This window comes from Oncorhynchus clarkii, chromosome 4 (genome assembly GCF_045791955.1).
Source record: "Oncorhynchus clarkii lewisi isolate Uvic-CL-2024 chromosome 4, UVic_Ocla_1.0, whole genome shotgun sequence".
Lineage (NCBI taxonomy): Eukaryota > Metazoa > Chordata > Actinopteri > Salmoniformes > Salmonidae > Oncorhynchus > Oncorhynchus clarkii.
In genome coordinates this window covers 37,560,169-37,586,336 of record NC_092150.1, presented here as the reverse complement: position 1 = coordinate 37,586,336, position 26,168 = coordinate 37,560,169, and the positions used below count along the sequence as shown (strand labels likewise).

Sequence of the window (26,168 nt, the reverse complement as noted above, 5' to 3'; positions counted from 1 at the left end):
TACTCTACACAGCAACAGTTACATCTATCAACTGGAGCGCCCGGGGGCTGGTACCAGCTCATACGCCAACAATCAACGATAGGCTGGGTGAGTCTAAACCACACCCAGTCTCTACTCTGTGACAGGCCGGCTCGGAAGCAGGAACTACCTCTGTTCAGAGTATATTATAATATCTTTGTCAGGAACGGTTCAGTTCTGTTTGCCGTGCGAGGTGGGACAGAGAGCCCGTATATACGAAAATTGCATTTACCACTTATTGCTTAGCTAATAAAAAATACATTGTATACAATCGGTGACCAATGTCATATTTATCCTGATACCAGATTCGAATTGACGCAACCCTAACACTTTCTACCGGGATAGAAACAATTGTGTGAGAACTTCGTCTAGGCGTTCTCTTTTTTCTTGTCAAATTCCTGCCAAAAGTTAGGTGACCTAAGCGCTTCCAAATATGGAGTTGCAGGTTTGCCATATGTCATGTTTGCACATATCTCTCCTATGTGCAAATCTTTATGGCATTCATTTAACTTAAGGCCCTCGATTTACAAATCAAAAGTTGTTTGTGGATAGTGAATTGCATGTGGATAGCGATTTACATTTGGCATGATATTGATCCCATATTGGCGCCCCGACAACGTAATTTTACACGGCTGACTATGGATCATTAGATTGTAGGTTCGACTCCTAATCTAATACATTTTTCACTTCCCAACTGGTCTTTAGGTAGATAGGAATAATCTAAATGTACTTTTGAACGTGCAACATTTATATAAAAAGCTCCCCACCTAGCACGATTAGTAAAATTAATCAAAACAACTCATAATCAGAATCCTTCTTTCCATCCAGGTGGTCTGGGTTTGTGGTGTGCAACAGGAAGTCCAACAGGATATCTGTCTGTCTAGCTGGGATATCTTCTGTCTGGGACAAGAGCATAAAACTGCTGCAGCTGTATACTAGTCTCTACATATACATTGTTATTTACACATGTTGAGTTAGTGGGATGTAGGTACTGGGCTTGGTGAAAGATGGGATAAATACATTACAAAACACAGCTGTAAAATGGTTTATAACACTGCATTTCCATAAACATTTCACGTCAGAGCTTTTGTGCAGCCTGAGTCAGAAAGTAAATTAGTTTAGTATTTACACTATTGTTTAGACTAGTTTTCCCTCCAAGTAAAGATGCATTTTAATTACCAATCAGTCGAAGCAAATAATTCAAGGGCAGTAACAAAACATTTTTATTACGAAGAACACAGATGCTATGTCCTAATACACTCTAAAGCACTCTTTCCCCGCCACCTCACCACCATGACAACTGATCTGACAGGAGCTGGACTTTTTCTACCAACCTTCTTTCCCCTAAAAATAATACTTCTCAAATCAGTTGTCACTCAGGAGGATTATGACAAAATGAAGCTATTTAATTGAATTGGGACACAGCCTAGGATGGGGTTGAGGAAGGGGAGGGGGTTCCCAAGGCACAAGTGGGCAGCAGTTGGGGATTTACTCAGTAGGGGTCAATGAAGGGGTAGTGTGGATGTCCTGCATCCCTGGGGACGGGCTTCCCATCAACCTGCAACAACAATTGGAAAAATGTCACAAGCTAGCCAGCAGTCGGGCATAGAATCTTCTGATCCGTAGTCAGACGTGTAATCCATTGCCCAACTAGCCCACTGACAACTGCTATGGTAGAATATCAACAGAGACACTACATTTTGGTTGCTTAATTCAACCAACTGATTACATACAGCATATATAGTATTAGCTCTCTATGAAACATTTAACCATTGTGAGCTGGCTATCACATAACCCATAGAACTTCAATAACATTCTCTGGTCTCACATCCATTGTACACATGTACCAGTAGAGGGAGCTCTAAAGTCACTCACTGTGATGGTTGGTACAATGTAGCGCCAGCCTTTGTTCAATGCTGTTATACACTTCATCTCTTCTGCTGCAAGGGTAAAGTCAAACACCTGAGGATACACACGCATTTTAGATTACGAGTCCACTCAGTAGTCAAATAATTACACAATGGGAATTATAAAAACAGTTTTGATGGGTAGAAATAGTAGTAATAGAGCTGTGGGTTCTTGCAGTAGTAGACTGAATTGTGCAGCAATTTACAATTATAGATCGTCATCAAACAGAATAACCCACCTGGATATTCTCTTTGATCCGAGCCTCTGTCACACTTTTAGGGATCGTCACCACTCCTCGCTGCGTCTGCCATCTAGCAAAGAGACAAGATGTACATGGTTTGGTTTGAGGCCAAATAGGTTACATGAAAAGCAAGATCTAATCACTAGACCATATGAGTGTTTTATTAATTTATTTTAGGAATTATTGTGCTAAATTCAGGTCTTGATATATCGTACTGATACATTTATTCTGCCTACCTAAAGAGAAATTGCGATTTTGAAAAAAGTTACGATTTAAACAGGAGTCGAATCTAGAATCTTCTGATCCGTAATCAGACACATTGTTATCCATTGTGCCACATTTGGCTCAACTAGCCCCCAGATTGGGTCAAGGCAAGGTGTGTGGTTTTGTTTGTTTATTTATTTTACACCCGTTTCACTGTACAGATGCAAGAGGATGGGTTCATCACCTCTGGGGATGGGGATGCTGGGTTATCATTGAGTAAAGAGTACTAAGCTAGAACATTATATAACATTACTCACCTAATGATAATTTGTGCTGGGGACTTGTTGTACTTCTTGGCCAAGGTGCCGATGGCTGGTTCATCCAGGAGGACGGGCTCGTCAGGATGCTTCCATGCCCGATCCGGTGACCCCAGTGGGCTGTACGCTGTCATCACCAGGCCCCTGTCCCGGCAGTGTTGCAGCAACAACACCTGAGCCAGATACGGATGGCTTTCCACCTGAATAACAGAAACAGAAACCACAACTGTCAGCGGGCTAGCAATGAATGACTATGGAGCCGAATATTCTAGGTTTGACTCCTGTCTAGCTCTTAAACTTTTTCAATATTTTACCAACTGATCTTTAGGTAAGGAGGAATAATGTACACACAGCACATGCCACATATCAAGATCTCCCTACCTAGAAAAACTCAAACCAAACAAAAACAAACTCGTATGTTCTAATATTTAACTGTCAACAAACAAACACTTGCTGTATTTCTGACAGGGACACGAAGAGACAGTAGGGGGAGGGTTGTATGCAAGGATATTGGAGGAGCGATGGACTGTGAGAAGACTGGTTGTGGTAGTGACAAACATACAAACGCCACCCCTTTCAGCGGGCTAGTGGCGCAATGGATAGCGCGCCTGATTACGGATCAGAACATTCTAGATTTGACTCCTTGCTCCCGAGTGTCACTATAGACCCTGGTTCGATCCCGGGCTGTATCACAATTGGCCGTGATCGGGAGTCCCATAGGGCGGCGCACAATTGGCCCAGCGTCGTCCGGGTTAGGGTAGGGGTCTACAATTACAATTATTAGCCAGGTTAGGCCGTCATTGTAAATAAGAATTTGTTCTTAACTGAAATTCTGAACTGACATGCCTAGTTAAATAAACAAAAATAGTTTCTCAACTGATCTTCAGCTAGGTAGCTAGCAGGGTTTCCGTTAGCTGATAACATCCGGCTTTAAGCCGTTTAATGCTTTTTAGCCTATTCATTGATTGGAACACCAGTTGACCAGTCATGGGTTAATTTGCATAATTTTGTGGAATATTTATTCGTTATGCATCTTATGTATCTCATGCACAGCATACAGATACTTCAAGCAGAAAATCTGTCAGACATGGTTTTAAGTGCAATAATTCTAATTGCAATTGTGTGTTAAAAATAGCTAATATTTCTATTTCTCAGCCGGTAATTGAGGCATTCTTCCCATTCGCCACTCAAATGCATAGTCAACGGAAGGCAGGCTTCATCAGCGCATCACACCTCTTTGGATGAGCTGGTGGCAGTATGCATTTTTAAAACATATAGCTACTTAAATGGTTTGAAACTTGAATGTTTTACAAAATATTAGGAGGCATGTTTTACCTTGCTTCAAAGTAACTTAGGCAAAATCTTAGCATATCCGTGGAGGCAATTATTTTATATAGACTTCCATATGCCATTGAAACCAGTAGCCTATTTCTCTCATGTTCTTTTGTTTTTAATTTCTCTTTCATTGTCCAGTAGCCAGACAGTTTGGAAAGTAAATGGCTATTGCTGTAAAGAGGAGATGAATGAAAAGACATGTCTTTTAGTAATAAAAATTCTCAACTTAATTGAGCGAACAACAGTAGTCCTATAGCCCATCTTATTGGCACCAACTGAGAGCATCGGCTATATCCCCGGTGAGTGTGCACTGTGCATACTCACTCGTTATTGTTGGGTCAGTGCCTCTTAAGTTTTTGGACAATAATTTCCTCCTCCAGTTTAGATGGATGGAAAATTGCTTCCCCAAACGTGAAAGTCGTGCGCCGCCTAAGCATACAGTAAGTAGGCTAGTGATTTTTCTGTTTGTTACTCATCTTGTTGGCTGAGGAAAAGTAAATGGACAGTTATACCATCTTCAACATGTGCAGTAAGGACACACCTCATTGCATCCTCGACTTACATGTTCTGTTAAGATGAATTATATCAAATGTGATTTCTATCATTCTGAGCACCGTGGGTGGAAACCCTAATCAGGTTACGCACTTAATTAAAATGCATTTTCATAATGGAAATCCTGGTAGCTAGGTACAATGTACGCACAGTCAACACATCTTCTCCTTACCTGAAGCACAGTGGGTTTGATGTTGGCTACAGACAGCACGTCGTCTATCTGTCTGCTGTTGAAGTTGGACAGGCCGATAGCCCTGATCATGCCCTTTCCCACCAGCTTCTCCATGGCAGCCCAAGTCAGCTTGTAGTCGATGTCGTCATACAGCAGGGTGCCGTCCTCTGACTTAGGGAAAGGAGTGTCACCTTGTCTGTGGGAAAGGTAAGGAGAAGTACGGGCACAATGTTACCACTGAACAGTAGGAAGCCCATACAGTTTGTTACACAACCCCTGTCATGTGAATTGATCATTGTTAAAATTATTATAGCAAGTTTAATACCCAGATTGAAATTAATTTAAAAAGGAAATTCTGCTAGTGTCTGGCAATCCTATAAATGTTTTACTGTATCATGTTCAGTGAGGCTAGTGCCTCTCCAGAACCCATGATGGAGGCTACTCACTGGAAAGCGTAGGGCCAGTGGATGAGGTAGAGATCCAGGTACTCCAGCCTCAGCTCCTTCAGTGTCTTAAGCAGAGCGGGCTCAACATCCTCTGGGTGATGCTGTGTGTTCCACAGCTTAGAGGTGATAAACACATCCTCTCGCCTCAGAGCCTGTAAACAGAGACAGGTGTAAACAGAAACACACACACACACCCCTTTACTTGACCCCATCATCGGGCTAGTGGTGTAAACAGAAACACACACACACCCCTTTACTTGACCCCATCATCGGGCTAGTGGTGTAAACAGAAACACACACACACCCCTTTACTTGACCCCATCATCGGGCTAGTGGTGTAAACAGAAACACACACACACACACCCCTTCACTTGACCCCATCATCGGGCTAGTGGTGTAAACAGAAACACACACACACACACACCTTTACTTGACCCCATCGGGCTAGTGGCACAATGGAAAACTTGTGTGACAAGTCCCAAAAAAGAAATATATAATAAATATACATACATACATACATACATACAGTTGAAGTCAGAAATGTACATAAATTGCGTTGGAGTCGTTAAAACATATTTTTCAACCACGCCACAAATTTCTTGTTAACAAACTATAGTTTTGGCAAGTCGGTTAGGACATCTACTGTGAGCATGACACAAGTACTTTTTCCAACAATTGTTTACAGACAGATTATTTCACTTATAATTCATTGTATCACAATTCCAGTGGGTCAGAAGTTTGCATACACTAAGTTGACTGTGCCATTAAACAGCTTGGAAAATCCCCAGGATGTCATGGCTTTAGAAAATTCTGATATGCTAATTGTAATAATTTGAGTCCATTGAATGTGTGCCTGCGGATGTATTTCAAGGCCTACCTTTCAACTGAGTGCCTCTTTGCTTGACATCATGGAAAAATCAAAAGAAATCAGCCAATACCTCAGAAAAATAATTGTAGACCTCCACAAGTCTGGTTCATCCTTGGAAGCAATTTTCAAATGCCTGAAGGTACCACATTCAAACAATAGTACGCAAGTATAAACACCATAGGACCACGCAGCCGTCATACCACTCAGGAAGGAGACGCGTTCTGTCTCCTAGAGATGAACACACTTTGGTGCGAAAAGTGCAAATCAATCCCAGAACAACAGCAAAGGACCTTGTGAAGATGCTGGAGGAAACAGGTACAAAAGTATCTATATCCACAGTAAAACGAGTCCTATATCGACATAACCTGAAAGGCTGCTCAGCAAGGAAAAAGCCCCTGCTATAAAACCGCCTTAAAAAGGCCAGACTACAGTTTGCAACTGCACATGGGGACAAAGATCATACCTTTTTAGTTATGTATGTAACAAGTGTTGGTCCCATTTTTCATGAGCTGAAATAAAAGATCAGACATTTTCCATACGCACCAAAAAATCTGTGGCATATCAAGAAGCTGATAAAACAGCATGATCATTACACAAGTGCACCTTGTGCCGAGGACAATAAAAGGCCACTAAAATGTGCCGTTTTGTCACACAACACAGTGCCACAGATGTCTCAAGTTAAGGGAATGTGCAATTGTCATGCTGACGGCAGGAATGTCCACCAGAGCACTTGCCAGAGAATTTAAATGTTAATTTCTTTACCATAAGCCGCCTTCAATGCCGTTTTAGAGAATTTGGCAGTATGTCCAACCGGCCTCAACTGCAGACCACGCATCAGCACACCAGCCCAAGACCTCCACATCTGGCTTCTTCACCTGCGGGATCGTCTAAGATCACCCACCTGGACAACTGATGAAACTGTGGGTTTGCACAAATGAAGAATTTCTGCACAAACTGTCAGAAACCATTTCAGTGAAGCTCATCTGCGTGCTCATCGTCCTCCCCAGGGTCTTGGACTGCAGTTTGGTGTCGTAATCAACTTCCGTGGACAAATGCTCACCTTTGATGGCCACTGGCATGCATCTTCACGGATGAATCCAAGTTTCAACTTAACCGGACAGACGGCGTGTAGGGAGTCCTGTGGGTGAGGGGTTTGCTGATGTCAACGATTTTTACGCGCTGCGCGCTTCAGAACTCGGCGATCCCGTTCTGTGAGCTTGTGTGGCCTACCACTTTGTGGCTGAGCCGTTGTTGCTCCTGCTCCTGGAAAGGTGGCATCCTATGACAGTGCCACGTTAAGTCACTGAACTCAATTTTATACACCTGTCAGCAAATGCAATAGCAAATCAACCCATTTTTGAAGGGGTGTTCACATACTTCGATACACACGTGTGTGTGTGTTTGGAAGCAGCAGCGCGCTGATATAGATATATATATATATATACACACACACATACATATACACACACATACATATATATGACTACAGCTCAGCGTTCAACACCATAGTGCCCTCAAAGCTCATCAATAAGCTAAGGACCCTGGGACTAAACACCTCCCTCTGCAACTGGATCCTGGACTTCCTGACGGGCTGCCCCCAGGTGGTAAGGTTAGGTAACAACACATCCACCATGCTGATCCTCAACACAGGGGTTCCTCAGGGGTACGTGCTCAGTCCCCTCCTGTACTCCCTGCTCATGCATGACTGCACGGCCAGGCAAGACTCCAACACATTAAATTTGCCGATGACACAACAGTGGTAGGCCTGATCACCGACAACGACAAGACAGCCTATAAGGAGGAGGTCAGAGACCTGGCCGTGTGGTGCCAGGACAACAACCTCTCCCTCAGCATGATCAAGACAAAGGAGATGGTTGTGGACGACAGGAAAAAGAGGACCGAGCACACCCCCATTCTCATGAACAGGGCTGCAGTGGAGCAGGTTGAGAGCTTCAAGTTCCTTGGTGTCCAGATTACCAACAAACTAACATGGGCCAAGCATACCAAGACAGCCGTGAAGAGGGCACGACAAAACCTATTCCCCCTCAGGAGACTGAAAAGATTTGGCATGGGTGCTTAGATCCTCAAAGGTTCTACAGCTGCACCATCGGGTGCCTTGCGGTCGGACTACAGAGGGTAGTGTGAACGACCCAGTACATCACTGGGGCCAAGCTTCCTGCCATCCAGGACCTCTATACCAGGCGATGTCAGAGAAAGGCCCTAAAAATTGACTCCAGCCACCCTAGTCATAGACTGTTCTCTCTGCTACCACACAGCAAGCGGTACCGTAGTGCCAAGTCTAGGTCCAAGAGGCTTCTAAACAGCTTCTACCCCCAAGCCATAGGACTCCTGAACATCTAGTCAAATGGCTACCCAGACTATTTGCAGTGCCCCCCCTCACACCACTGCTACTCTGTTGTCATCTATGCAGTCACTTTAACAACTCTACCTACATGTACATACTAACTCAAATAACCAGTGCCCCTGCACATTGACTCTGTATCGGTACCCCCCCTGTATATAGTCTCGCTATTGTTATTTCACTGCTGCTCTTTAATTACTTGTAACTATTATCTCTTATTCTTATCTGTACTTTTTGAAACTGCATTGTTGGTTAGGGGCTCGTAAGTAAGCATTTCACTTTAAGGTCTACTACACCTGTTGTATTCAGCACATGTGACGAATACAATTTGATATGTACAGTGCCTTCAGAAAGTATTCAGACCCCTTGACATTTCCAAATTTTGTTACATTACAGGCTTATTCTAAAATGGATTAAATAAATAAAAATCTCAGCAATATACACACAATACCCCATAATGACAAAGCAAAAACAGTTTATAAATTTGTGCAAATGTATAAAAAATAATTATATACTTTATTTACATAAGTATTCAAACCCTTTGCTTATGAGACTCAATTGAGCTCAGGTGCATCCTGGGAGAAAAAAACGAATCCATTTTAGAATAAGACTAACTTTAAAAAATGTGGAAAAATTCAAGGGGTCTGAATACTGTTCATTCTAAATAGTATAATCTAATCTGTTCAAAACAGTGGCAGCAAATGCTGCAGTTGTCATTCAGTTTGACATTCAAAGTGAAATATGTGTATTTATGCTGTTGTTCAAATGCACAGATCAATTAAAATATCTTCTCAAACTACCAGTAGTTTGAAAACTTGGCACCATTATTCTGTCATGCTGCTTTGTTGACAACTCCAACCACCTCACACCCCGGGTATTCAGCCAATCAGCAGCTACCACTGGACTAGCACATCTCTGTCCTTCTCAGTATCTCCCGATGATGTCTATGGTATCCACATTGATAAGCCTTAGATACCATACTCGTAGCTCTGGGCCAGGGTGTTAAGTGTTTGCTTGAGCCTTCTTCAACAACCATTAAATAAGAAGACGACTCAAGCCGCATGTAACGCCCTGGACCAGAGCTACCATGTTCCTTGCTGTTGGCTTACTTTGTCAGGGCCAAGTGTCTCCTGCAGAGCCTCGCCAATCTCCACCTCGTTGCCATAGATGGCAGCACAGTCGATGTGACGGTAGCCAGCCTGCAAAGCCCACACCACTGCCTGTTTTACCTGGAATACAGCACAACCCAAGACGACAGCCATTGTTACAAAGACCCCAACAGCAAGCCCATATTGATAGTACACTCCATTTTGATAAAACCTAAATTAGTCGGGATAAATATTTGATCCAAAAGAGGAATGGTTAATCAATCACGTGTGAGGCACCTACCTTGCCAGGTTCGCTCTTCCATGTTCCTAGACCGAGGAGAGGCATTTTCCGCCCGGTGTTGAGAACTGCAAAGTCATTTTTACCTGCCACTGCCATGTGTACCTGAAAGACAGGGCAGATGACAGATGCCACAGCCGTTGGGATATTCACATTGAGCATCTCAATAGTGTTAAGTAGCTATTATTGTGTCGTCTCCATGATCATGCTGAAAACCTAACCAGTACCTTCATCTGCGGGTGGTAAAGAAAGGGAGACAATGAAAGGAACCAAATATCCTGCCCAGCACTCCCCCTGGCCTGATCCTCCTGCCTCTGGTTCATAGAACTTCTGACTGTCAGCTCATTTCGATTAACCAGAACTAAAGGCTTGCGTAATTGGCCAGCTGCTTAATTACAGTTCCATGGTACCAGTTAGGTTTACATAGATCGGTCCACAAGAGAGTAACTGTCAGCGAGCTGCTGTTTCCACAGACACACGAGATTTGAGTCCACACCTGGACCGTCTCAGTCACTGGTCTAAGAACTACTTCCTTCGCCATGCAGTTGAGTTTAGTCATCTAGAATCACTGGCTACAATAGGCTAGCCTATTGCACCTTTTCTTAGCTAATACTCGATACTCGAAATAAGACCCGCTTCTAATAGATGGAACTAAAGTCACAGTGAAATTAGTCCAATAATCGCTCCACTTACCCAGTAGATATGGTGACTCTTAAAAATCAAGGTGTGCAATCGGAAGCCGGCTGCAGTTAAACAAGGCCTGTCTGCAATCAACTTGCAATAAACGAGGTAGGGTGGACAACTGTATAACTGTTGCGGTCTGTCAGATTTACAATGCCAGTTATTAGGCAATCCTCCAACAAACGGACACGCAATGGCACTGCATCGTGCAATAACCATGAACACTGGAATAAGCAACCCAAATGTCAGTACATGATGATGTTTTCGGTGTCATTTCATTTCACTGACATTCCCTTCGACTACATTACGTTTAACGTAATGTATCTCTTTAATCATCTCACCTGTTTTACATTACATTTGACACGATTGAGAACAGAATCTATTCCAATTATATTTTATTTGCAGATGTTCTACCCACTTCCACCTACAGTAATTTATATCAAAACAATACACTGCCATAACAAAACGACAAGCAGCTGTATTCAAACAGTTCCCACTTACTGTTACAGGTATCAATCTGTAAAACAACCTATATAATCTTCAACGGCCCGGTCACAAATATAAAATAATTAGCTGTTTAAAAAATCTGAATTCATTTTGCTAAGATTTCCGTTTCCGGGGTTTGATCGCATTTTTCTCCTGATGCAGTCGTTGGTAGGTATTACGCTGAGTTATAATGCCGCGTTCAAAAAAACTGGGAATTCACAAAAAGCGAGATCCGACTGGGAAAATTGATTTGAACTGTCATCCAACTCGAGCCTCTTTCTAGAGCTCCGATTTTCCAACCTGAAAATCACTGATTTGAACTCGGAAAAATGAGGTCAAATCATGACGTCAGTGACCTTCAGGCCGGAAAGTTGGAGCTCTCGAAAGAGGCCAGAGTTCCCGACTTGGATTTCCAAGTTGTATGACCATTAAAACGATTTTACCAGCTGGAGTTATTTTTTCCCCATTTTTTAGAGTTCCCAGTTGATTTGAATGCGGCATAAAGAACGATCGTAGACTGTCCACAGATAGGGCTCATTTGTCTCCGCTGTGCAAAGAACAGGAAGTGGTCATGGGTAGACGGGATCCAACTTTTGTCTTTGCTAGAAGGGATCCAATATTTGTCAAATTAACTTCAAATTTGACTTTTCGTTTTACGCTTCGAACACAACGACTGTGTTTTGCGTTTTGATTCACCAGAAGTACATTAATTTCCAATGGAACCATGCGTTTGCCTTGCAGCATGGATTTATCGAACGTATGCATCAAATTGTATGCGTGGACTTACTTGACAGAAAGCAGCAAAATGTGAGTGTTGAATTTTTGATGCACACTTATCCAGTAAACACATGTGGGATAACATAATAAAAACAGTTTGACTGTAGAATTTCTTTAAATGTTTTATTCATTTATTTGCCAAGTATATCATTTATTCGATGACATCCACAAATTAATTGTGAGAGCCTATAATATAATTTCCCTCCAAAATGCAGTTTTGGAGCGAAATGCAATAATAAATAGTCAACAATGAGACCAACGTTGAGGAAGTTGGTCTTGATCGCGCCTGTTGGCCCGGGACCAGCCCCGCCGAAAGCAGAGGTCTAGAGATGGTTAAAGTCCCGAAAGCAGGCATGGGAGTTCCACGGTCTCATTCAAGAGCTTCGACTGTTTGGAGAGGAATTCCGACATTACTTTCGTCTGGACCGAAGCCAGTTCGATCACCTGCTCCAGATGGTTGGAGCCAAGATCGCCCGGGAGTCCATCAGCCCAGTTGAACTCCTGACGATTTGTCTCCGGTAAGCTAAATTCAAGTACATTTTTAAAGCATTTGATACCATAATTGATTGATATTTGATACATTGTTTTTATGTGCAACCTAGCTAGCTAAAGGGCTCTCCAGTTAATAGGCCCTATTTGACATCCGATATCCTTTTACAGAATGTTCATTAGGACTATAACGTTTCCCAAAGTTGGTTTATAATCCTTTTTTAATTATGCAATGTTACCAAATGAAAATAAAGTTGAGGTGCCTTCTGCCCTGATGAAGGTAGGCTAGTCTTCTCCAGGACCCATTGTTGTTCAAGACAGTTACAGTCATTCATTACATTCTTATTGGACTCACATACACTCTTAGAGAAAAAGGTTCCAAAAGTGTCCTTCTGCTTTTCCCATAGGATAACCCTTTATAGTTCCAGGTATAACCCTTTGGGGAAAAGTTTATACATGGAACCCAATAGGGTTCTACTTGGAACCAAAAAGGGTACAACCTGGAACCTAAAAGGGTTCTCCTATGGGGACAGCCTGAGAACCCTTTTAAGTAGACAGTACCATTCTTTCTAAGAGTAGAGTTGGCTTGGGCTCCAGTTGATTGATATAGTCATAGACTGAATTGTACTGTTTCATGGATTTGTTAATAATGGTTGATGAGTATTACAATATAATTTGTAGAGCATAATAAACAGTAATGAGATATGAGTAGATATAATATTATTATTTTTTAAAGATTTTACCTTTTATTTAAGCAGGTAGGCAAGTTGAGAACAAGTTCTCATTTACAATTGCGACCTGGCCAAGATAAAGCAAAGCAGTTCGACACATACAACGACACAGAGTTACACATGGAGTAAAACAAACATACAGTCAATAATACAGTAGAAACAAGTCTATATACGATGTGAGCAAATGAGGTGAGATAAGGGAGGTAAAGGCAAAAAAAGGCCATGGTGGCAAAGTAAATACAATATAGCAAGTAAAACACTGGAATGGTAGATTTACAGTGGAAGAATGTGGAAAGTAGAAATGAAAATAATGGGGTGCAAATGAGCTAAATAAAATAAATACAGTAGGGAAAGAGGTAGTTGTTTGGGCTAAATTATAGGTAGGCTATGTACAGGTGCAGTAATCTGTGAGCTGCTCTGACAGCTGGTGCTTAAAGCTAGTGAGGGAGAGAAGTGTTTCAGAGATTTTTGTAGTTTGTTCCAGTCATTGGCAGCAGAGAACTGGAAGGAGAGCCAAAGAAAGACATTGATTTTGGGGGTGACCAGAGAGATATACCTGCTGGAGCACATGTGCTACAGGTGGGTGATGCTATGGTGACCAGTGAGCTGAGATAAGGGGGGACTTTACCTAGCAGTGTCTTGTAGATGACATGGAGCCAGTGGGTGGATATAATATGTGGGTGGAATTCAAGTTACACACAATATTGATAATTATTTGGAATTATATTTTAGATTCTTGTCGACAGGGGACTCCTACAGTACCAGTGGATTCAGCTTCCGAGTTGGATGATCCACGGTGGCAGGCATTGTCCCCTCTGTGGCACAAGCCATTTGGGACTGTCTGGTTGGTGAATACATGCCTGTCCCCAAGGAGGAAGACTGGAGGGCCATCGCTGCTGAGTTCCTGGAGAGGTAGAATTTCCCCAACTGTCTTGGCTCCATTGACGGGAAACATGTAGTAATCCAGGCTCCACCGTGCTCGGGTTCGCAATCTACTATATCCGTGTTGTCGATGTTGGTGCTTACGGCAAGGGAAGTGATGGCGGGACCCTCCGGGACTCTGCCTTCGGCCAGGCACTTCAGGATGGCACCCTGGAGATTCCACCACCCGCATCACTCCCTGGGGCTGAAGACCTGGGACCTGTTCCCCACGTCTTCGTCGATGACGAGGCCTTCCCTTTGAGACCCAACCTCATGAGGCCCTACACTGGACGCCAGCTGCCATTGCCAAAGCCTGTAAGGATCTTTAACAAACGACTGTCCGGGGCAAGGTTAGTTGTTGAATGCGCCTTTGGGATTCTGGCAGCCCGGTGGAGAATGTATTGGAGATTGCTTGGTCTCAGCCTCTCAAATGTCAATGCCTGCGTGAAGGCCACATGTGTTGTCTACAACTACCTGCGGAGGTCATTTCAGGAGCCGTTTGGGATGGAGATGGGAACGCCAAATGGTCACCTACCTGATGTCTAACAACGCCCCTAGACAGGAACTCCAGGTGAGGGAGAAGCTGACCACCTACTTCTCATCGCCAGAAAGTGAAGTCCATTGGCAGTATGCCGTGGAGTGAAACTGCTCTTCTAAGAGCCCCCTAACACAAAGATTATTTAAAGAACCATCCACCATTGTCCATAAAATTGCATTTTATTAAAATTGCATTTTATTAATTCATGGTTACATTGTGACACCGTGGAGCCGGTGCAAGATATTGGTTGGAAAACATACCTCAATGCAGGGATGGGATATGCCACTATACTCCAAATTTGATGGTGTCTTAATGTAACCATGATTGCATTCCGAGCCCAGTGCAGCTCAGTGTAAACAAGCGTAACGGTAGAGTTGGTATCTTCTGGCAAGGCCAGTGGTTTCCATCTGTGGTGAAGTTTTCCCTAAACCAATGCTTATGACAAATCCAGCCCCAGAGCCAACCATAGATCAAGCTGGTTAATCTTTGGAATATGGTGTAGTAAAAAAAAAACAAGCAACAACAGATGACTAGCTAGATAAGGTTAGCCAGATAACTAGCTAGATAAGGTTAATGCTAGCTCGCTACAGTGATAGCTGTCAGTGCCCTACTTGATGTTTATCAACTCCATGTGGAGATTCCCACACTCAATTTGTGAATATGTATAAGTAGCAGTGGAGGCTGCTGAGGGGAGGATGGCTCATAATAAAGGCTGGAACCGAGCAAGTGGAATGGTATCAAATACAGCAAATGGAATGGCATCAAACCATGTGCTTGATGTATTTGATACCATTCCACTAATTCCGCACCAGTCAATAACACGAGCCAGCCTATGCCAATTAAGATCCACAAACCTCCTGTGAAGTAACCTTCATCATTCTTCCGAAGTCATAAAAAGTCAATCATAAACCATAACCTTAAATTTTTGTTTGCACACATTTTGACGATATAGCAATTTTTTTACTTTATGCTTGTGGTAACCTCATTCTTCGGAGGTGGAACCTAAATGTGCATTTCCTCTCTAGTACAGGAAACTACATCAAAATAGTGGTGGCAACTTACTCTGGTCATGGCTAGAAGGCATCCCGATTTTGCCTAATTAAAGATGCACTATGCAGAAATCGCAAATTTCCTGGTTGCAAAAATTCGAATAGTTTGCTTAATTTCAATTTATGTGACATAACAAGCATTGAGACTGTAGAGAATCATTGTACCATCTAAACCGCTGTGAAATATACTGTAACGACCCGCACAGTGTTGTGTTAGGCTCGTAGGTGGTTGTGTTGTACTTACCAGTACCCAGTGTTCGCGGGGTCCGACATGCCAATCAACCTGCTATCTGCCAATCACGGGAATGCCTGGAATGTTCTGATGCCGGGCATCCTGGTGGTTGGCGGAGTGGCGTGGAGGGGGGTTGGGCAGGGGGACGGAGCATTGAAAGTTAAGACCAGGTTTAGCCTTTGTTCTCTCTCTTACGTTTGGCCTTCACAAGAGAAGGTCACGGTTGGCTTGTGGGGTATCTTTCGTTTATTTGGCGTGGGCTACGGCCAAGCAGTAGCCTGTGTAAAGTTGGGTTAAGAAACCGTCAATTCGTAAACTCAACCCTCTGTCTGGAAAATTGTTAATTTGTGATCTAGTCAGGTCATTACAATACTTTCAATAAACCCCAAATATTGTATTTTCAGCTGTTTGAAGCTGGTGTCCAAAACTAAAAGTAAAAGATGCAGAAACGTAAGACTGGGAAGCAAAGAAATAGTGCACATAGAACATATCTATTGCTTCTTAGACTTGCTTTCAACCAGAATTACAGATGTATAACTCGCATGTCTATGTGAATTTACTCGGGTTGCTCAAAAAGTTACATATTGCAGATTTGAAGTCAAAAGTTGAAATGTTTTTGCATTTTAGCAAACCTAACCATTTTCTCAAGCCTAATTATTCTAACCTGCTCCGTAAATTCTCCTAACGCTTCGAACACACCTACTGCGTCGAACACACCTACTGTGTCATGCAGCATCACTGCTGCATAACATTTTGCGCAGCTAGGCAACTATACTGATGCAGGTATCTTTTGCAGATGGTCACATGCGGTTGGACACAGGGAGGAGAGAATCATTTTCTCAGTATCCTCAAAACCGTGTCTTTTTGACAACTGCTGACCGCTACAGGGACATAAACACAACAAAGTGCTGCTTGGAGACAAGTGTCCATGATAGTAGGATTGCCAGGTCAGTTTAGTAGTGAGCTTGTGCTAGATGAGGCTAGTTAGCTAGCTAGCTAACCTAGCCAATGGTGTGTGTGTGTGTGTGTGTGTGTGTGTGTGTGTGGTGTGTGAAAGAAATAGTCAAATCAATTATGCTAGTTACTACCCCTGATAACATTACCAAAATAATCATGTTTGAAAGAGTGTGAGTGTGTATGTCAGATAAATAGTAATAGAAATGGTAGATACAACCACCGCTGATAATTTGGTCAGATAACCGTGTGTGTGTGTCTATGTGTACAGTAGGTGACATGTCCATGATAGCTATCTAATAACTATAGTTATGCTAGATAATGGTTTGGCTTATCATGTTCATGTCTATGTAGAAGAAGACTGTAGGAGGAAGTGGAGAGGACTCGGGGACAGGTATCAGAGAGAGAGAAGGGCAGAGAAAGAGAAGAAGAGGTCTGGGTCAGCAGCTTCAGGTCAGCAGCCTTGGCGCTTCTGCCAAATTCTTTCTTTTCTGGATCCATTTATTGTGCCTAGGGCAACGAGTGGCAATTTTACAGCCAGGCCCTCTACTACGTCATCCACAAGTGTTGTCGCCACCGGTCCATCAAGACCCTCAACGTCACCTACAAGTGCGACCATCGCATCCACCGGTGCAGCGAGACCCTCTACAACGTCTACATCATCCACAAGTATGACCACCACCGGTGCAGCCATGGAAGATGATGAAATGGAGGAAGCACCTCTGGATCTAGGACCACCTGAGATTATTATGAACCTCACGGAAGTGACCACTGAGGACCTTGTTGAACAGGATGTGGCCGTGGAGAGAAACAGAGAGCGAAACGAAGAGGAACAACGTCACACCAGGCGTCATCGGAGGTATTAGCCCCCCAGATCCACTCAACTCATTTCAGCAGAGGCTCCTCCAAGCCGTCGAGAGGGATGCAGCCCAACCTGATGCACACAGGAAGGAGGATGAAGAGACCCTCTTTGCCATGAGCCTGGTGCCAACACTGAAGAGGCTGCCTCAGCAAAGAAAAGCAGCAGTCAAGGATCAAATGTATCAGCTGCTTTTCGAAGCAGAGTTCAATGGTACGTTTTTTTCTCCCCACATCACAGGTAGTGTCATAAGTGTGCGACAGTGAAGTAAAGTAGGTCATTTTTACAGTATAGTCATGTGGGTTAATTGGTATTTCAGATCAAAGTATTAATGAGGCAAATGTATAGCTGTTGTTTCTGGGTTAGAAAATATCCTAAAATAACAGTTTGCTGTCTAAATATTTGCCTGTCATATTCATCTTTTGATCTGAAATACAAATTCCATGAGTAAACAGCAAGTATTACCAACTTTACCACACTGTTCCAATATTTATGCCAGTATTTAGTTAACATAAATCTCACCTTTTATGGGGTTATATTATGTTAAGCTTGAATGTGTTGTTTTTCTCTTCCCTATCAGAAATGGAGTCAATTTAGCCGACCAGCTCACAGGAAGGACAGGAAGAAGAGATGAGTTGTCTGGTTGTTTTGACCTCCCTCATTGTACCTTTCTTTTCACACACGTCAGTTCCGTTTAAATTCAGTCAATTCATAAAGTAATTTGTTTATAAAGTCTTAGGATAGCATCCATTATTAGTGTTACATAGATTTCTGAATTGACAGAATTGAAACTCATACACCGGAGAATTCACAGATGCTCTTGTTGGTCTCTTACAAGACTAATGGTGAATATATTTCTTTAATTTAAAACCACTTGAAAACCAGGATGTTGAACCTGTATGTGAAGTTAGTCCAGGGGCCATTTGTTTGTTTAGCTGTGTTATGGTTACACATTATTTTTATTTTTTTCAGAGACGGAGACACACACACACCTCTCCTCCACTCCTCTCTGTACCTCAGATCTCCAGTGCCCTGCCCTCTCTTTCTTTATGGCCATGTCTGAAGTTCCCCTACTACGTCTAGGCTTAATGAGAAGTCCCTGTATCGGTCTGCAGTTGTGCTCTTGTTGTTCTCTTACAGATTACAGGCTACACATTCATTTTTTAAATTGTTTTTTTTACACGCACATACACCTCTTTCAATAGTTACATTTTTAAAAAAAAACCTGTCATGTTCTTTCCTGTACTTGAATACTTATTAAATTATGTTTCCAAAGTCAGTTGTTTGTTGTTTATTCATATCTCATTTAGACTTAATCTGCTTATTTCTTCCCTACACCTTTGCAGATCTAAGACAAAATGAAAGTATAAAACACATTCTCTTCATATTTCTTTTTTTTTTCACCTGTATTTTGTCAGGCCAGTGAACATGGTGGTAAACTGTACTATTTGTATGGACCCTAGGTTACCCTTTCCCTTTGTTATCATACTAACTGTATGTCGTATAACCTTAATTAGTGCTTCCGCTCACCTGATGTACCATGCCAGGTGTGTATAATACTGACGTCAATGAGAGTGGGAAAGGGTTAACAAGTCCACACCAAAGAGTATTTGCATATTTTCGTTCTGTGAAGTGCGCATGTGCAAAAACTCGATTTGCCCGTGCACTCCTTTTAAAGAATGCCATTTTTGAGACTTTGGCAAAGGGTAAAGTCTACAAAACCTGGTCCACTATGTTCGTAACAGATTCTAGTTTTGGAAACAGAAAACTGTACTGAGATCAAATGTCGCTCCATCTGCTCCCACTGCCGGCCACTGGTCTTCCTCTCACCACCATAGGTAGTGAATGGGAAAGCCAACCGGATGCTTCACATTTATACATGTGGTGAAATATCTGTCTCAATCACATTTTATTGGTCACATACACATGGTTAGCAGATATTATTGCAAGTGTAGCAAAATGCTTGTGCTTCTAGTTCTGACAGTGCAGTAATATCTAACAAGTAATCTAACAATTCCACAACAACTACCTAATGCACACGAATCTAAGTAAAGGGATGGAATTCGAATATATACATAGAAATATATGGATGAGCGATGACTGAGCGGCATAGGCAAGCTGCAGCAGATGGTATAAAAATACAGTATATACATATGAGATGTGTAATGCAAGATATGTAAACATTATTAAAGTGGCATTATTTAAGTGACTAGTGATCTATTTATTAAAGTGGCCAATGATTTCAAGTCTGTATGTAGGCAGTAGCCTCTCTGTGTTAGTGACGGCTGTTTAACAGTCTGATGGTCTTGAGAGAGAAGCTGTTTTTCAGTCTCTCGGTCCCAGCTTTGACGCACCTGTACTGACCTCGCCTTCTGGATGGTAGTGGGGTGAACAGGCAATGGCTCGGGTGGTTGTTGTCCTTGATGATCTTTTTGGCCTTCCTGTGACAACGGGTGCTGTAGGTGTCCTGGAGGGCAGGTAGTTTGCCCCCGGTGATGCGTTGTGCAGACCATACCAACCTCTGGAGAGCCCTGCGGTTGTGGGTGGTGTAGTTGCTGTACCAGGCGGTAATACAGCCCGACAGGATGCTCTCAATTGTGCATCTGTAAAAGTTTGTGAGGGTTTTAGGTGACAAGACTCATTTCTTCAGCCTCCTGAGGTTGAAGAGGTGCTGTTGCACCGTCTTCACCACACTGTCTGTGTGGGTGGAACATTTCAGTTTGTCCGTGATGTGTACGCCAAGGAACTTAAATGTGGATGGGGAGGGTGCTCCCTCTGCTGTTTGCTGAAGTCCACGATCATCTCCTTTGTTTTGTTGACGTTGAGTGAGAGGTTGTTTTCCTGACATCATAAACTCTGAATGAAGGAAAGGAGATATGACTGGCAGTAGCTTTTTCTTGTGGAAAAAATAATTACGCCAACTGTGTAAACTGCCTGGCTGTTAAAGGCAGGGCATTCTAGCTCATTTCTTGCTTTATACATGTGGGTCGACTAACTCACGCCACATGTATAGCTCATCTCTTGCTATATCCACGGGGGTTCAGGTTGGCAGGACTTGGGGAAGGCGGGTTAATAACCATGCTTAGTCCTGCAATGGTCACTTCTCATTAAACTAGCTACTTTGCATAGCTTATTCACCATGGAACACACAAGAGTCTAGGCAAGATGGCTGTGGCCTGTGCGAGATTTAAAGTGGTGCGCCTCGCGACACCTAACTCACTCTCAGGGCAGAACTGCAAACCCGCTGGAGCGAAACATAATCTTACAATAGTGCATGGTAGGCGTGGTCCCCCTACGGCTAAAAACTCGAGGGTTCCGGTGGACAGACAAGTCACAAACAATGAAGACAAACCCTCAGCGCACCAATACTGGTAGACCAAACCGAGTGTCGCCCAGATTTGGTTCACTGTCACCAGTAATAAAAACTAAGACAAAACCCAAATGAGATGGCACAAGCCAAACCGAGTTGAGGGACAGCAGAACACCCAGACGGAGTGGCTGGTGGGGCTAGCTAGCTATCTGCACCGAGCTACTGAATAGCTGCGGGTTTATGTCCGCGCTTATACACTACCATAGACCTCTTATCAAGCGAATCCACTCTGGAACGATCATAGAAAAGGAATAGGTCGAAGTAGTGCGATGGCAGCTATTTAAGGGGGTCCGCCGCAGCACTACCCAGTATACGGGACTAATCGGAAATTCTTACTCAGAATGTATCCTGCCACGCGGACGGATACCATGTTGGAGTGATCCAATATTGTGCTACATAACAAAGTGAATTCAGCCATCTTTATGCACGTTCGCCATTAGACAGGTTTTGGATTTCTCCTTGACCAAGATGGCTACCATTTTCGCCCCAGTATGGAGCTTTTTGGGTTCATGACATAGCCCCTTTAGTAATTTAGTAGGATCTCTATTCTGTGCAAGGCTAGCTAGCTGGTCATCTCAGATGTTTTGAGGGGGGTGTTTTGGGAAAATGGCGGAAGCGGATGTTCTGTTTCAGATGGCGTGTCAAGTGTAGATGAGAGGGAGAAGAATTGGATTACAGTGGCGAATGAAAAAAGTAAAAAGAGAAGTAAAGTGGTAGTGGAAACTAGTAAATCTTTGGATCGATCTTGTTACCTGGGAGATCCGTTTGAAGTCTCTATTAAAATTGTGGATGTGTTGGATGAGGTGGCGTTGATGACAATAACGAGAAGTGGGCTTATTTTGTTTCTTTGTGTTTCTATGGAACTGAAGGAGCATGCTTTGCGCCTCAAGAAGATGTCAGATTGGAATGTGTCGTGTGTGGATCTTCGAAGCAGGGCACCTATCAAGGGTGTTATATCTTGGGTGGCGCTAGAAGTAAATGCAAAGGATATATGTGAAGAATTGGATCAAGTGGTTGGTGAACAATGACTGACCCGCATGGTAGATGGAGTGTAGAAGACCACTCCAACCATTCTATTGTTTTTTAGATGAAGTGTCTCCCTTCTCACGTGTATTTGGGTTATATGAGATTACCTGTGAGAGCCTTTGTGCCCAAACCCATGCAGTGTGATGAATGTAAATTATTTGGGCATGTGTCAAGTGTGTGTAGGAGTATTATATGCCAGCTGAGCCTAAATGCTACAATTGTGGTGGTGAACATGCACCCGCATTCCTTTCTTTATTTTTATTTGAGCTTTTACCCCTTTTTCTCCTCAATTTTGTTATATCCAATTGGTAGTTACAGTCTTGTCTGATCGCTGCAACTCCCCTACGGACTCGGGAGAGGCGAAGGTCGAAAGCCATGCATCCTCCAAAACACGACCCTGCCAAGCTGCACTGCTTCTTGACACACTGCTCGCTTAACCCGGAAGCCCAATGTGTCGCAGGAAACATCGTCCAGCTGACCACCAGTGTCAGCTTGCAGGCGGCCGGCCCAGCCCTCCACAAGGAGTTGCTAGAGCGCCATGGCACAAGGAAACCCCAGCAGACCAAACCCTCCCAGCCTAGGATCGAACACTGCAATGCAGTGCCTTAGAACGCTGCGCTACTCGGGAGACGCACCCACATTTCTGAAGTGTCCTGTTAGGGTGAAGGAGACGGAGGTGACAAGAATAAGGGCTGTATAGAATTCCTCCTGTCCGGAGGAATTGAGAAGAGTGGAAGAAAGGCGTGAAGTTGAAGAAGTAGTAGGAGTAGCGATACAAGATGATGTTTCATGTCAACAGGGATCCTGACATGTTGCATGTTAAGAAGGTGGACTTTGTAGCATTTATTACTTTGGTTATCAACTGCACAGTGCAAACGGAGAGGAAATCTGAGAAAATAGGCTTCATTGTGAGTGTGGATCACTTGTCCAGTTGTTGACCAACATTTGTCACCATTTTCAAAGTGTGTTGTCTGTCTTTTGTTACATGGTCATGGCTGTAATGCAGTGTGCCCCAACTGGCGGTTTTATTTGGCCCCCTAACTTTTCTGAGCAAAAAAACAAAATGTGTATTTTTTATTGTTGGACATATTAGACTAAAAACACCAGGAAATCAGCTCCAAGTGATTTTAATATAAGACATTTGTTCCAACGTATTCCCACACATAATAGAGAGAGCTATGTGATCGTATACAAATGTAAGCAAGGTTTGAAATTATTATGTTTTAGTGAAACATTGTGAGGACAGATGAGAAGCAAGTACAGGGAGTGAACATTTAATGAATAAAGGACATGAAATGAAACAAGGACAGCATCTGGACAGGGTGAACAAATCAACATTAACACTTACATGGGGATCAAACTGAGGAATAGACAGATATAGAGGAGGCAATCAACAAAGTGAAGGAGTCCAGGTGAGTCCAATGAAGCGCTTAAGCGCGTAATGATGGTGACAGGTGTGCGTTATGATGGGTCGTCTGGGACAGTACCCCCCCCTTTAGAGGCACCATCCGCCGTTCCACTTGGGCGAGCCTGATGGGCCAGCTGAGGTGTGGGAGCTCGACGAGCCGGCTGAGTCATGGGATGGGAGTATGATGAGCCAACCGAGGCAACAAAAAAAAAACTATTGAGCCAGCAAGGCTTGGAAGCCTGACGAGCCAGCTGAGGTACCCCCGGTTCCTTCGGCAGCGGCACCTGGACCCGACGTCACCAACCCCCCCCAAAAAATACAACTCCCTGATGCTTCCAATATTGGTGTCTGCATTCTGTGAGGACAGACGCTGGCATACAAGAAGCAAGTACAGGGAGTGAACATTTTAATTAATAACGGACATGAAACGAAACACGGACTGCATCTGGACAGGGGGAACAAAACAATATTAATGCTGACACAAGGATCAAACTGAGGATAAGACAGATTTAGAGTAGGCAATCAACAAAGTGAATGAGTCCAGGTGAGTCCAATGGAGAGCTAATGCGCGTAATGATGGCCCACCTGGTGCCCTCGAGCACCAGAGAGGGGGAGCGGGAGTAGGCGTGACAATTATATCTGTTTGGGCTTCTTGTAGTCAAATTGTCGTCTACAATTATTTGTAATTGTGTCTTGGCCCCCCGACCATCCCCTCAAGAAGAAATTGTCCTGCTGCTGAGTCTATATAGAACAAAAATATAAACTCAACATGCAACAATTTCAACGATTTTACTGAGTTACAGTTCATATAAGGAAATCAGTCAATTGAAATAAATTAATTTGGCCTAAATCTATGGATTTCACAGGACTGGGCAGGGGTGCAGCAATGGGTGGTTTAAGTGTCAAGTTTATGGACATGTTGCAGCAGTGTGTATGAGGCAGATGCCTAGATATGAGAAGTGTGCAGGAGGGGATGAAACGAAGGAATCTGTTATATTGGTGGCGAAAGTTATGTGTGCTAGTTGTGGAGGTGCCCATGGGGCTGCAGATTGAAGGTGTCCGGTGAGAGAAAGGAAGACCAAGGTTGCCGGATTAGGGTAGTATAGAAAGTGTTGTATGCTGAAGCAGTGAAGAGAGTGGCAGAGGAAGGTGGGTACAGGGTGAGGGATCCTGAGAGTAGGCAGAGACCAAGAGAGTGATGGGATGAATATGTGCTTCTGTAAGGTGGGCATTGTAGCATTTATAGCCATGGTTGTCAATTGATCTGCAGAAATGGATTGAAAGTAACAGAAAATAGAGGTTGTAGTGGCAGAGAAGTACTTGGGATTGCAAGGATTTACAGCAGAACAGCTGCAGGGGGTGTTGAATGACAGTGTTATGTCCTCTCAGACCGTTGGTTAAATGGCGAAATGTGGTGTTAGTTTTTTTTAGAGAGTGCTAATAGTTGTTGGTTTTGAATTATTGTTTCAAATAATTTAATGTAGGTAGGCTGTGAATGGCCTCACACACCAGTATAGTAGGTGGCGATGTATGCACCTAATCTGATCTCAATACATTTTTATGTTCACAAAACTAGAATCTGTTACAAAGACAGTGCACTACGTTTTATAGACTTGATGCTTTGCCAAAGTTTCCTAGGAGTGCAAGGTCGAATTGAATTTCTGCACACCCGCACTTCACAGATGAGGCGGTCCCTAATGGAAATATGCAAATAAAACATATGCACAAGACATACATTTCATTATTCAAATAATTGTAGCTGGGGCCCGATTTGTTTTCCATCACTCACAGCTGAAGATATTAACATGTTATATTCATACAATGTCTGCCATGTTTTTGGATGAAGTGTTGATGTCGCCGCTGCTCCCTGTGTGCTTGTGCGCATGTGATGTTGGTCCATATAAACCAGATGTAACCCGGATATAGACGGTCCATGAATCGGCATATGTGAATGTTAGTAGATTATCTTGAAAACAATGGTCAGACATCTTGGATGCAGTCTCCAGTTTTTATTATACCTCAGTGATGTCGACTGCATATTTCTTTACTTACCTATTGTTCACCTAATACCTTTTTTGCACTATTGGTTAGAGCCTGTAAGTAAGAATATCTCTGTAAGGTTTACTACACCTGTAGTATTCGGCGCACGTGACAAATAAACTTTGATTTGATTTGTATGACCAATGACACAGGGTTCCGGTCTAGAAGCATGGTTTCGACTGCTCCTACAGTTTTGCTTTGGTACTCCAGTTTAACTGACACCTGGCCCAGAAAGACAATTTCCATACATGGCCACATAGAGAAGACAGATTTGAAACTTCATAATAAGACACTTTAGTCATTACCTTTGTGCACAAAACATCCATTGAATTAAGGCCAATTTGTTTTTCATCACTGACTGCTGAAGATATTAACATTTTAAATTAATCCGCCATGTTTTTTGGATGACGTGATGAAGTCCTTAATGATTTTCTTAAATTGTATGTGGAGGCGTCACCAGCTGGAGCGCCCTTATGTATTATACTTTTTTTAAATTGTCTAATCAATTCAATCAATACATTTTTATTTTAAAAAACCACTACTTTCCAAAAAAAAGGTAGATTTGTTCAGTATTTCATTCAGGCTCATGTCTGTTTTGCAGAGAGGATGAGGTGAAGCGAGAAGTTTCCCTCGCCAAAATTTGTTATAAATAAACCCAATGCGTTTCTTTTAGCTAATTTTGGACCTAACGTTTTCGCCTGCCTTCCCGCCTGTGGGATAACGACTCCCATTGTTAGGGCGGAGAAAATTGCATTTCCTCATTTTATACAGATCTCTGTTTACAGTCACATTGCTTTT

At 43.0% G+C, this 26,168-nt stretch overlaps 1 protein-coding gene and 2 pseudogenes across 2 annotated transcripts; 2 read left to right on the top strand and 1 right to left on the bottom strand.

Moving 5' to 3' along the window:
• Nucleotides 1-1,223: 1,223 nt before the first annotated feature.
• On the bottom strand, nucleotides 1,224-11,536 carry LOC139406779 (aldo-keto reductase family 1 member A1-B). 2 transcript variants are annotated; one of them, XM_071149807.1, is made up of 9 exons: nucleotides 10,992-11,536; nucleotides 9,813-9,914; nucleotides 9,533-9,652; nucleotides 5,194-5,345; nucleotides 4,748-4,943; nucleotides 2,689-2,888; nucleotides 2,165-2,237; nucleotides 1,894-1,980; nucleotides 1,224-1,576 (listed from the first exon to the last, which is right to left on the bottom strand). In XM_071149807.1, the coding sequence occupies exons 2-9, from the start codon at nucleotides 9,906-9,908 to the stop codon at nucleotides 1,511-1,513; spliced, it is 990 nt and encodes a 329-aa protein (XP_071005908.1). In that variant the 5' UTR covers nucleotides 9,909-9,914; nucleotides 10,992-11,536; the 3' UTR covers nucleotides 1,224-1,510. The 2 variants fall into 2 exon arrangements, with proteins under 2 accessions (XP_071005908.1, XP_071005907.1); XM_071149806.1 differs by lacking the exon at nucleotides 10,992-11,536 and adding an exon at nucleotides 10,503-10,722.
• A 466-nt stretch (nucleotides 11,537-12,002) lies between these two features.
• LOC139406778 (uncharacterized) lies at nucleotides 12,003-14,537 on the top strand (annotated as a pseudogene).
• A 1,266-nt stretch (nucleotides 14,538-15,803) lies between these two features.
• Nucleotides 15,804-18,253, top strand: LOC139407975 (uncharacterized; annotated as a pseudogene).
• Nucleotides 18,254-26,168: the final 7,915 nt, after the last annotated feature.

Excerpts from the sequence above, each read along its gene's own strand:
- LOC139406779 (XM_071149806.1), bottom strand. The coding sequence starts at position 10,709 with ATGGTTATTGCACGATGCAGTGCCATTGCGTGTCCGTTTGTTGGAGGA. Across the intron at positions 9,653-9,812 it reads GGAAGAGCGAACCTGGCAAG|GTAAAACAGGCAGTGGTGTG; the intron begins GTAGGTGCCTCA and ends GCTGTATTCCAG. Across the intron at positions 2,889-4,747 it reads TCAAACCCACTGTGCTTCAG|GTGGAAAGCCATCCGTATCT; the intron begins GTAAGGAGAAGA and ends TCTGTTATTCAG.